The sequence below is a fragment of the Chelmon rostratus genome, chromosome 4, assembly GCF_017976325.1.
Source record: "Chelmon rostratus isolate fCheRos1 chromosome 4, fCheRos1.pri, whole genome shotgun sequence".
Taxonomy (NCBI): domain Eukaryota; kingdom Metazoa; phylum Chordata; class Actinopteri; order Chaetodontiformes; family Chaetodontidae; genus Chelmon; species Chelmon rostratus.
In genome coordinates, this window is record NC_055661.1 from 13,314,933 (window position 1) to 13,328,279 (window position 13,347).

Sequence of the window (13,347 nt, forward strand, 5' to 3'; positions counted from 1 at the left end):
GTAATAGGTTGAGTCTGTCTGTTAGATCGAAGCATGTCGCCATCGGTTAAAACATATATAAAATTCCACTCTTCTCTCATCAAATGGATTACTTGGCAGATAATGTCTTAATAGATAATGTTTTCTTCAGGATTTTAAAGGGAGATAATGTTTCTTCAACACACCTACCCCAGTGTATTGTATTGTTGTATTGACAAACAAAATTCCCCATCATGCTATTATTCTTTCCTTCTTCCACCTGAGCTTTTTGTTAATTTCTCTTGGTTCTCTTGGTTTTAACTGAATCAAGGGACAGGGAAGGACAGTGTACAGACAAAGGGGGGGGAGATGTGGTGGTTATATGATTCTAATTTAATTGAAAATGAAGAGTGAAGGTTGTGGGTTTGCATGTGCAGAGTAGTACATGTCAGAGTCTCTTGGAGGAGAGGAGACTAGGTCCCCGGCCAAAGGCAAAGATTTGGTTGGCTGGTGGTAATTTCACACTCAGGATGCGGGGATGGAATGAAGGGACCCTAGGGAGGAGTGCAAATTCCCTGTATGATTGTGAAAAGTAGAAGTTTAAAAAGTGATGCAAGACACCAAATGGATACAGAGAAAAAGAAAAATGAGAAAGGTTTGAATGGTGTCGTGATGGTTTAGGCTGCTGTTATAAACAAACATAATGTTGGTCTTTAAGAAAGTGTTGACATTTTCAGTGAAGACTTCCAGAGCATCCATTCTGTTTTTCAAGTACAAAATAGAATCAAAGATGTGAGAGAGAAGTCGTTGGACTTTCTCCATCATCTCTGTTTCATATGATGGCCTACAAGACCTGCAGTCTGAGTGTGCCAGACTAGAGGAGCGAATGTTTTTTGTTTTTTTTGTAGTTTAGTCCCTGTCTTAATCCGCCTTAAAAGCAGGCTGGGGTTTTTGGAAGTCAGGTGCTATAAATAAGATTCAGCAATTGTTAAACAATTTCATGCTCATTCTGTCCAGACTGTTGAAGATTATCTGACATCATCGCTTTCAGACACCTCTTTTCTAAGCCTCTCATGGTTTCTATGAATATTTTTAACATTAGCATTTAGTTAAGTTAGAGTTATGTGCTTTGGAGGAGGATCTGGAATTGTGAGCACTAGTGTGGCACAAGCCAGTACCTTTCTGTGCTGTCCCTGTGGAATAATAATGTTTACTTTCACTGGCACTGAAAGCCACAACCAGCAGGTGCTTACAGTCTGAGCCATAGTCCCATAACGACATTCCCTTGATCCTTGAATGTCTATGAAAGAAAATGCAAGAGACAAAAATAAGCTTTGAAGGTCAAGGGGAATTTGTTTCCAACCTGACTTACCGACCAAAGTCCTTCTTTTCTGTTTCCATTGTAGAAGTGTGTGTTCTGCCACAGCAAGAATGCCAATCAGAACCGTGGCGCCTGCATCCAGTGCTCATACGAGAAATGCGCCACCTCCTTCCACGTCACCTGCGCCCAAATCGCTGGAGTCGTTATGATGCCAGCCGACTGGCCCTATGTGGTATCGGTCACCTGCCACAAACATAAAAGGGTCCCTCCGAAGGTAAGTGCAAATCAAGAGAAATAGTCAGGAGTTAAAGTGTGTGTTTTTGTAACAGTTAAAACCACAAAAGTTCATCATACAGTATTTCAGATGTGACATGAGGTTTGGTCAAAGATTAACCCCTTATTTAAAGCAGATTTTTTTAAATTCTGAATTCGATTCTGAATTTCATCTTTTGTTATGAGTCATGGTGCATGAGTGGGTCATGTTGCATGAGTGGGTGTTGACGTTTAAATGTCCTTTTTGTTTTCCGTAGAAAGAGATGCAACTTGTTTTTGATCTTGCTGGCCTGAGAGAACTTCACACTGTCTCTTTTTGTTATGTTCTGCAATGACTGCAGGGAGTGTTGAGATTCGTGTTGCAGAAGCATAAAAATTGGTCAAAGGGGTTAATGAGCAGAAGAGTCACTGGTTTGACTTAATACACCGTGTTTGAACTTCTCGAGAGTAAGGACAGATGACATGCATCTGGCTGTATAAACCCTTGAGAACACAATTACTCAAGAACCACAGAGAGGTTCACAGAGTACATGATTTGAATGTATTTCAGAGCCCCTTCCTCCATGAATATTAATGTTTTACATCTGAATTCCTGTTAACCCACCCCTCATGTTTTGTGTTAATGCAAGCTTGAGTCCCTCTTCTTTTTTCAGTTTTAGTCATTTGGCTTTTGATCTTATTCAGACTGACTTAAACCTTCCAGCATTTTTCTCAAATTCTCTCCCGGTTTTTCTTCCTCCAGCCTCGGACAACACCCAAAGGCCCAAAGGGTCTGACCCTAGGCCAGAAGGTGATTGGTCGTAACAGTGACGGCTGGCACTACCATTGTACCATCATCGGCATGGCAACACAGACGTTCTACGAGGTCAACTTTGACGATGGCTCATATTGTGACAACCTGCACCCAGAAAACATATTAGTGAGTGTTTTTACAGCTTAGTTAGACACCCACCTGTGTACAATTTATAGCGACAAGTTCAACAAATTTAATTCCCCATTTTAAAGCCAGGAGGAAATATCCTAGCAACTGCCATATGCTTTGTTGCTGGAGCATTTTTGTCAATGAAATTATAATGACTAAATGTATCTTCAAATAATCTTTCACTCGCTGCAACATGATAGCAACTAACATAACTTTAACAACAAATGAGAAAGGATTAAGTTCAATTATGAAGAAGATGATGAACTTTAAATGAATCCTCTGCCTCTGACTCAAACTCTTGAAAGCATTTTGAATTGTCTCAGTCGTCAGTTGAACTTCATTGAACATTAGGGACCTTGTGAAAATCCTGCCAAAAAAATCATTATTACTCAAAGTTCTTTATTCTGTATACAGAGATTGTCTGTTAGCTGCCCCAGGTCAATTTATTGTAATATTCCTTGTGAATCAGAAGAAGTAAAATGACACATGCAGATCTCTTAATTGTTATTCTTTACAGTTTCATTCTTTTCTCTATCTCCTCAACTTTCTCTATTCCTGTCCATCCTCTTTCTCTTTTGTCTACATCATGTTGCCCTTCCTTCCCTCTCCTCCTCCAGAGTCATGACTGCCTGCGTACTGGTCCTCCTGAGGTGGGGGAGTTGCTTGTGGTTGGCACGCCAGAGGGTCAAGTCCTCAACGCTTCCTTTGTCAGGCAGCACACCCAGAAGATCTACCAGGTGAGGAAAAATACAACTTTTAGATATTAACCTCCCTCATTTGCAGTCAAACCTGCTGAAATATCTGTGATCAAAACTCCAAAGTCATCCAGAGGTTAGAGGATCAGGTTTGAGGGTAGAAAGTCACTGCTTTAAGTCTGAATCTCTGAACAGACTGATCTTCAGTCCTTTTTCCTACAGAGATTTATCCGCTGTTTTGCACAATCGATATGTAGCTCTGTGTATAAAAAAAGGAGTAGAAAACAATCACATTCCTGAGCTACTGTTGTTCAAAAGTCTTCAGGTGGTGTTTGTAATTCCCAGCTGCAGTGTGTGCAAATGCACGAACCTTTCCAAGTCAAATCAAATTGTTAAACAGCAAGCACAGTTTCGAGGGTGAAAAAACTGTCAGGCGAGTACTCTGTGAGCAACAATGTCATTTCCATATATCATCTGATACTCTTCAGCAGAGTGACTCGGAAGTGATTGAACCTGTGAACTCTTGGTAACAGGGTGGTCTGTGTAATTGCTTTGCCACCCTCTGGTTTGGTTCCCCGATCTGGTATCTATCAACATGTGAAAAGCTTGGCTGCCCTTGTAGATTATGGTGATGCAGTTTGATACAGTGTGGCATTAAAACATAAAGTGGAGAGATTTAGCATCCCTGGTGCATGCTGGGGAATTTATGGGGCAAATATGTAGAGTGCTTAAAACGTGGAAAACTTAAAATTGAAGAAGATTCTCTGGACTAGTGTAAGAGAGGCTTGATCTTGATCTTGAAAGTCACTAACATAGATACAGGAATGTATTACCAGACAAGGTTAAGTGAAGTTATTAATCTTAGATCTTGCCATGACACTGGTTTAATAAGCACTTCTAAGTTTTTCCGACACATGCTCACACACAAAACTGGAGAGTGCTTATGGGGACTGCTTTATAACCCTTAAGATCAGTTGCTGAACTAGCTATTCAATCCTGTCTGTAAGTCTGTGTCATATCCCTCTCTCCCTTCATGTCCCTGTGTAGCCTGTTGGCTGCATGCATTATAAACACGCCTCCAGCTGGTCACTGTGTCAGGGAGTCAGGGCTGCAACCCTGACTTTGTCTTTTTTTTTACATTTGAAACACTTAACCGATGCTCCCATGCAGTCAGTGAGCAGCTTTGGGGTTCAGTGCCATGGTCAAGGGCATTTAGACAGAACACATGGTTGCTGATGGAACCATTTATAATGGCTGAGATCCCATCTGTGACTTCTGGGTACAAGTTTGTATTTTTGTTCACTAAGCCACCCTGTTAATGTTTCCTTCACTTCCCACGGATGGGTCTTGTTTTGCTCTGCTAACGACAAGCAAGCGTTTCTTGCTGAGTTTAGCGTATTTGAACCATTAAAACCATTTGGAAATGTTAGTTTATTCATCCAAAGTTTTATTTTATCTGCCCAGGTTGAGTTTCAGGACCAGAGTCAGCTGATGCTAAAACACTCAGAGATCCATCAGCTGGATCAGGAACTGCCCAAGAGGGTCCGAGCCAGACTGGTGAGTACATAACTGAAATCTTACTTCCTACTCTGCTCACACACCACACACAGGGCATTCAGTCTTGTTGTAGTAATGGATAAGAGGGAGACACTTTAGTTTGGAAGGTATTTGGCTGGGTTGACACAGTAGATTTTAGAATTGCTTGCAGAGGCAAATTATTGGTAGTAAGAAGTAGTTGCAGATAAAACAATTAATTGTTCAAGCAAACAGCCAGCACTTTGTAGCCCACAGAGGATAAAGGCCTGTGTGTGGGCCAGAACGTGTAGGTTGTTAGTTTTAATGTGGCAAGAAAAACTGGTTTCCATGAAAAATTGTGCCAGAAAAAGGCTATGTTGACGTTTAAAATCCTTATCAATCTTGGTATAGCCAAGCTGAAGATCAGTTCACCTCATACATGATATAATGGTAATACTCTATTACTTCTTGAATGAATATGTTAGTATTCAACTAAGACCTCACCTAACTGTAATTTGACCTCTCATTGGTTGTTTGAAAGCTCCACTGGGAATGAAACTCTTATCAATTGCCCCATTTTTATTTCTTCAGGCCATTTTTTTCCAGCAGTTATCTGTGTGTCTGATTATGTATTTGTTGTCCCATAATGCAAATGTTAACATTTAACAATATCTAATGATGCAAGGTGTTATTTCAAAGACAAGAACAATAAAATTTGCTTGCAGCTAATGAGTATATAATTGTCATCAATTTTGTTTGAAATGAATTGATTAATTCTTCAGCCTAAAAAATGCAAAGTTGCACGTTCAAATTACTTGAAGATCCTGTGTCAGTTGACTAATTTATTAAAAGCATCTCAATTAATTAAGCAACTCATTCATCAACTCTACAAAATAGTATGAAAAAATAAGCTTTGCTTCTGACATTTAGAGTCAGAACTCTCCCTTTGACCGAAACGAAATATAAAAATGAATTTGTGCAGTAGCAAGGAGACTGGAGAGTAGCTGCCAAATTAGTTACATTGCCAGGAAGAAATAACCCTCAACATATAAATAGTGTCCCAAAAAAATAAAAGTAAAAAATTCATATACATAATGGGTAGCCCAACGTTATATTAACAGTAAGTAAGTTATATCATGCAACATTAGCCTCAGACACCTAATATAACTAATAGCACAGTTAGCATTACACTGATGAACTACAGAAAAATTAAATTCTATTAAATCACAAAACAGTCACAAACAGCTGGAATCAAAAGAGCATCGACAGATAATGCTTCAGTAAGGACATTTGGGGACAGTATAAAGATGGCTGTCAGTATTTACGTGGTTACAGATGGGACCGAAGGCTGCATGTAATATTGTCAGTTAAACTGCGTCTGTTATGGAATTCCAGCTGAACTGCTGGTAGCTGTAAAATCATTCATTCTCTACTCCCTATATAATAGACAGTCGAGAGTTAATTCAGCTGTAAATGTAGTTTTCTGACACTCGTCATCATCATTTTGTGTCGTCACTGACAGCCGTAGAGTTGCACAACCATCCTTTTTGCATTCCATTAAATGGAGCGCATTGCATTGTGGGGTTGTTAGCAGAAAGCATGGAATCATTTTCACACTCTGAGTTTGGACCCCATTTGGCAGATAGTAAGGGTTGTGCACTGTGTATTTTATGGGGAGTGATTTTCGCATGAAGACTGAGGACACGTGGGCATTATCAGGAGTTTCTGGCTAAGTCTGTACCTGTCTGTTTTTAGGCCATACCTGTGACACAGGAGGAAGTTTCTTCAGCAGATGAAGCCCAAGCAGCCAAACGCCGTTGCCTGCCCTCAGGTTCAGCCCCGCCTACTGAAACCCCCATGGAGACAACGGATGAGCCCGCCTGCCCCCCAACAACAGCCCCAATAGCAGCACCAGCAGCAGAACAAGCAGCCAAACGGCGCTGCCTACCCTCAGGTTCAGCCCCACCCGCTGAAACCCTCATGGAGGCAACAAATGAGCCCGCCTGCCCCCTGACTACAGCTCCGGTAGCAGCACCAGCAGCAGATCATCACAGTATTAGTACACCGCTGACCTCACAACCTCTGTTTCAGCCCACCACAACCCCACAGGTTGCTCCGGCCCCGACCAGTGGGATTCAGATGGACGCTGAGACCCCAATGGACTCAAGTGTCACCCTCACCGACGCTCCAACGGAGTTTTCCCCAGCCTCAGACCCTGCGCTGACTCCGCAGTCGACCCCTTTTCAGTCAACGTTGAACTCTGACCCCCTCCTGTCCACCCAGTCCCCTCCACCACCACCCCAGCACATGACCGACGGCTACATGCCGAGCAGCGGCTACGTTTCCTACATGGAGGCCCTCCTCCATTCACATTTCCCTCAGGACAATGGCCCTGGACCCCTGTATTAAAAACCGATTCCACTATATTATTACTCGGCCAGTGGAGGCTGAGCCCATAGGAAGTAAGCTAATGGAGGTGGATTCTACTGAGTGCTGTAATGGACAAAACACATTTCCTCCACCTGCTGTGAGAGCAGGAAAAGGAAAAGACAGGGACACACAAGCACTCCTTTAATGCATGTTACCGTTCTGTTTTTAATGTATTTGCAGTGGCGCTTTAGCCTGGTCTGAAGCAGCAGCTAAAGAGGACAAGTTTTTCTTTTTAACATTATTATTATTATTATTATTATTATTATGATTATTTGTTTTCCTTTTTTAAATTTAGGCCTTTTTGCATTTTTTTCTTTTTTCGTCAGCTGCTGTGCTTTTCTCCTCCATCTTAATATGAATACGTCTCTGGGTGGTATCAACTCCATACCTCGTTGCATTAATTCAATAACAGCACACTCCCATTTTCTTTGTACAGGAAGCCAATAACTATGACTATGCCTCTCAACATTGAGGCCCTGGTGGACTTCACTTCTTTTTTTTTCTTTTTTAAAAACAAGTAACCAGCAACAAAGTCTATTTTTCAATCAGGCCACTTGTGGCTTTGAAACTGGTGGAACTACAGTGTCACATTGTCCATCTACAAGATATTTTCAGCAAGGTGTTTTATTGTCCGGTTGCAAGAGGTAAACGGGGGAATGGGGTTAAAAAAAAACATGTATTGTAAGGGGAACTCAGTATTTAAATGTCTTAGTCAAATATTGAAAGAATTATTTGTAATAGAAGAAAACCTGTTGAATGCAAATACTATTAGATTTGTCTGCAGGATGCAATGAATATTTGTGATGATGTGTCACAGTAGTTGACAGATGAGACCTTTTATGTATTGATGTCATTCACTCATTTGGTGGCTCCATTTTTCACGCCCAAAACTATCTCAGGGTTCCTACATGTGGAAAATAAATTGTGTTTTAACATCCAAGTCTTCACACAGTTAAGGAAGTACAGAACAGCCCAGAAAACTGCCTCAAATGTTGCTCAGTCATAATTGGCACTGGAATTGCTGTTGCTTACATTGTCACATTTGCTCCTGTTAATGTTTGTCCATTATACTGAGTGATATCTTTGTTTACTGTCACGTTTCTCCTATTAGCACATGAATTATGAAGTCAGTTTAAAGGATGGAAGTCTGGAAAGTGTCTGATATTTGGAAAAAGGAAATTATGTAGGAACCCTAAAATCTGGAAATATTTTGTACCATTCTTGGTTTAAATTGTGTGTATAAATCAATATTGTATATTAATAATGTTGTCTGTTTTTTCTATTACTGTATCCTTTGTATGTTCATTTTCAGAAATGAATTCACAGACTTGGCCGATCCAAAAAAGGTATTAAACCTTTTATTTTTGACAGATCGTCACAGGCATTTTACTCAGCTTGTACTGGTAAACACAGCTTTCTTTTCTTGGATATGGCCATTTTGTGCTACAGAGGTGCTACAGAGATATTAAACTGCTGACAAACTGAGTTTCCTAACACACTCACCTTGTACATACTTCAGGCCTTCTGTATTGTGAATGAAATTTGTAAATGTCGCACATACCCTTTTTTGTTTGTTTGTTTCTGTCATCACAACTGAGATGTTGGAACACTCCTGTGTCCAAATGATATCCATCAAGAAAATCTTATTTCATAGGGATTAAAGTGGGTTGCTAGTCGCCAGCTCTTCTGTGTTTTGTGTGTTCAGTTATCTGGAGATTTAAAAAGTAATTTCTGGGTCAAAAGCTTTAGACTAAATGTGAAAAGACGATGAAAACTTCTTCTCAGTATCAACTAACTGCTTGTGATTATTAGATGTCATATTGAGGGATGAGCATGGGGATATGGGGATATCAGTTCTTGGATATGTATAAACTAACCAGATAGGAATGTCTGGTTTTGGCTAATCCATTGAATTAAACTGAGAAATACAGATGCTTCATCATATTTATGTAACAATCCTGTAACTCCAGTTATACCATGAAACTGAAACTATTCATTAATTATTACCTTTGGACAGAGCCAGTTAGCTGTTTCCTCCTGCTTTCAGTCTTCATGCTAAGCTGTCTGCCTCATGGCTGTAGTGTCATACAACTCCTATTCCAAGCATGTTGTAGGATGCCGTGTAAAACAGAATGCAGTGATTTGCAAATGGAATATAGTACAAAGACACAGTATTGGAACACATAACAACAGGAGAGGAAAAGGGCTCAATCCTCCTACTCATCCTCAGTGGATATGTAGTATTAATGAATTTGTATGCAGAACATGAGTTCATATTTACGAAAAAAGCGATACAGTAGCAGCAGCAAAAGAACATGTGGTGGTGTGACAGATAATTACTAACAATGAGTGAGTGATAGATTTAAGGGGGTCTATTGGCACAATCTGGCAGAAATGGAAATATAATATTCACAAGTGTCTTTTCATTAGTCTATAATCACCTGAAAATAAGAATTGTGTCTTTATTACCTTAGGATGAGCTGTTCATATCTACTTTGGGATTGGGTCTTCTTCCTCAGAGTCCATAATGTTGCACCTCTGTGTTTCAACAGCAGCCCGGAACAGACCGAACCAAATATGCTCAAGTTTGGCCCAACAGGTTAGTTATCATCCTTTTGCCAGTGTTAGGTCAGCGATGCCCACCATCCATCTTGGCACACTGACTGCTGTATGTTTTCACATTGTTAATTGTCCCTCAGACATCATATTCTAATTTATAGTGATTTAGAATTATACAGTATATATGAAACATTTAGACCTGGCCTGCACACTGTTGTAAAAACTGAATTCGAATTAGATGAATAAAGTTAGAATTTAAGAGCCTAATCTTCATCTTCCCTCAGTTACTCATGGTGTAATCTGTCTTGTGGAGCCTTCTGCCATGACAGACCTCCATACAGTTCCAAGTGCTCTTCATGCTTGACAGATTTTTCTTGATGGGTTACACTGAAACACATAAAATTGTTAATTTTAGTTGCAGGAGGATGATGGGAGATACCCCATCAGCTGCCACAAAGAGGGAAGCTTCAGAGAGGCCTATTGAGGTTCACACCATAAATACCAACATCTTACAGTTTTGTCAAAATTTTGATAAAACTTGTATTTTATTGAACTCACCTCCACCTCCACAGCACAGCTCACCCATATAAGTTGTTGTTCAGCGTGACTTAGGCTGGAAATAAGTTGACATGTAATTTTTGCACAGTGTCCCAACCTTTTTGGAATCAGGGTTGTATTTAATAAACAAATCTGAGACTGGTGTCATACTTCTAATCCAGCCACCTGGTGTGTCATCAGACCTGCATGAGTAAGAAGCAGGACAATGAAGAGGGAAAGTAAAAGAAGCCAACAAAAAGCATGTGACCTATGATAACTCCCCACAGCCAATATCACATATTTACTTGTAGCGAGGAGTCGAGGAATAAAATATCACATTAACAACCTTTATTTGCAGAAATGTCTCGGATCTTGAGAGGTGATATTGTTGTCTTTATTGCTGAACAATAAACCTCAGTCATAATGTGGGAATCCAGTTGAGAGAAATTAGTTGTCCTGACAATAATTTAGAAATGGAACTTCCCACAAACAGACAAATACAAGACAAACAGAATGAGCACTTGAATTATTTTTATTTAAATTTAAGTCTCAGATTAAGTTCTCTGTGTGGGAGCCTGCAGTCTGCTGTTGTTATGAAGTCCCACCAACATTCTTTGACCACCCAAACCCTTACCCAACTGACTGTAATACAAACTCAAACACAGCTACTTCACCTTTATGTTCAGCCCCTTAATAAACAATAACCTATTTTAATTTTTCATATCTAAACATGAACTTCTGGGTTGGAGGCCTGTGGGGATCTAACGTTGCTTCTTAAAGAAAATAGGACCAGATTCAGCATGACATTTACTTTACTTTTGAAATACTTATCCCTTAAGGCCTTGGGGGAAATTGTATTTTTTTTTTTCTATTTATTAATTTAGTAATGGTAAAATTTAATTAAGGGTAGCAGGGTTGCTGCGGGTCTGTGGTGTGTAATCAGCTTTTTAAGACCTGATCTTCTGCCTCCTCCTCAGTCGAAGTGATTGCAAGTGTATTTTCAATAATTGGCAGTGCAAACGGCAGCACTGCTGTGTATTCCTCACTGCAGTGTCTCATTGGCAGGATTTCTGGATTTGCACATTAAGCACACAGCAGGGAAGTATATTTTTGTGCTTCTCTGCTGGGTTCACCACACAAGTTATTTTTAGATTATCTGGGTGGTGGTTCCTGCTAATTATACCACCTGACTCCCTCCAAATAAATCACACTTGTTATTGGTTTTTGGAAACTGAATAAATTTCTCTGTGGAGGAACAATACTTATATTTTGATGTGACTGTGGATGAGAGATAAATTAAGTAAGTTTAACTATCAATTATTTAAGCATTTCATCTAGGATAGGAAAAGTGCTCTCTTCTATTTTTGTTATATTGTATTTTAGACACCTTCAGGTATGCAGGGTCCCGACACAACTCTGCATTTTTGGACACTCAAGGGCCAAAAACATGTGGAAATTTGCTGCACACACTGCTATATCACCTGTGCTAAGTTGATATGGTGAACTTGTTCGTGAACTGCTGCTTGCTACACATTCAGCCGATATGAAGCAACATTAGCATTCGTTTGGAGTCCAAAATTCACTCTGTTTTTGCTCTGTTTATGGCCTCCACCAACTCCTGAGGAAAACAACTGGCTCTTTGCTGCTAAATGTATAACTCACAATTTGCAATACAAATAAATGTGTAATGGGTCGCAAGTAAATACAGAATTTGGTATTTTGCAATTTAGTTGATAGTCGTGTTTTTGCTGTGAGAAATCCATCAAGGAAGAAGAAGTTTGAAACACACAAAAACACAAAGGAGGGGGCATCGGTTTTTGAAAAACGCGCACTAAAGTGCCCTCTTGGACTCCAAAACGCGTGCTAAAATGCCCTCTTGGGAGCCAAAACACGCGCTAAAGTGCCCCCTGGGAGCCAAAACACGCTCTAAAGTGCCCTCTTGGACTCCAAAACGCGTGCTAAAGTGCCCCCTGGGAGCCAAAACGCGCACTAAAGTGCCCTCTTGGACTCCAAAATGTGTGCTAAAGTGCCCTCTTGGGAGCCAAAACACGCGCTAAAGTGCCCCCTGGGAGCCAAAACGCGCACTAAAGTGCCCTCTTGGACTCCAAAACGTGTGCTAAAGTGCCCTCTTGGGAGCCAAAACACACGCTAAAGTGCCCCCTGGGAGCCAAAACACGCGCTAAAGTGCCCTCTTGGACTCCAAAACGCGTGCTAAAGTGCCCCCTGGGAGCCAAAAGACGCGCTAAAGTGCCCCCTGGGAGCCAAAACATGCGCTAAAGTGCCCCATGGGAGCCAAAACGTGTGTTAAAGTGCCCTCTTGGGAGCCAAAACACGTGCTAAAGTGCCCCCTGGGAGCCAAAACACGCTCTAAAGTGCCCTCTTGGACTCCAAAACGCGTGCTAAAGTGCCCCCCTGGGAGCCAAAACGTGCACTAAAGTGCCCTCTTGGACTCCAAAACGTGTGCTAAAGTGCCCTCTTGGGAGCCAAAACACGCGCTAAAGTGCCCCCTGGGAGCCAAAACGCACACTAAAGTGCCCTCTTGGACTCCAAAACGTGTGCTAAAGTGCCCTCTTGGGAGCCAAAACACACGCTAAAGTGCCCCCTGGGAGCCAAAACACACGCTAAAGTGCCCCCTGGGAGCCAAAACACGCGCTAAAGTGCCCTCTTGGACTCCAAAACGCGTGCTAAAGTGCCCCCTGGGAGCCAAAACGCGCACTAAAGTGCCCTCTTGGACTCCAAAATGTGTGCTAAAGTGCCCTCTTGGACTCCAAAACGCGTGCTAAAGTGCCCCCTGGGAGCCAAAACGCGCACTAAAGTACCCTCTTGGACTCCAAAACGTGTGCTAAAGTGCCCTCTTGGGAGCCAAAACACGCGCTAAAGTGCCCCCTGGGAGCCAAAACGCGCACTAAAGTGCCCTCTTGGACTCCAAAACGTGTGCTAAAGTGCCCTCTTGGGAGCCAAAACACACGCTAAAGTGCCCCCTGGGAGCCAAAACACGCGCTAAAGTGCCCTCTTGGACTCCAAAACGCGCTCTAAAGTGCCCCCCGGGAGCCAAAAGACGCGCTAAAGTGCCCAGTGGGAGCCAAAACATGCGCTAAAGTGCCCCATGGGAGCCAAAACGTGTGTTAAAGTGCCCT

The 13,347-nt window shown here is 41.5% G+C and overlaps 1 protein-coding gene across 1 annotated transcript in view; it reads left to right on the top strand.

The window, feature by feature from the left end:
* The window catches only part of kdm4b (lysine (K)-specific demethylase 4B), a 48,544-nt gene extending 39,754 nt beyond the window's left edge, over positions 1-8,790 (top strand). The window contains exons 18-22 of the mRNA XM_041935549.1: positions 1,365-1,553; positions 2,295-2,471; positions 3,092-3,211; positions 4,634-4,726; positions 6,440-8,790. Of these exons, the coding sequence (XP_041791483.1) occupies positions 1,365-1,553; positions 2,295-2,471; positions 3,092-3,211; positions 4,634-4,726; positions 6,440-7,093 (1,233 nt within the window). The 3' untranslated portion in view covers positions 7,094-8,790. The remainder of the gene's footprint in view (positions 1-1,364; positions 1,554-2,294; positions 2,472-3,091; positions 3,212-4,633; positions 4,727-6,439) is intronic.
* Positions 8,791-13,347: the final 4,557 nt, after the last annotated feature.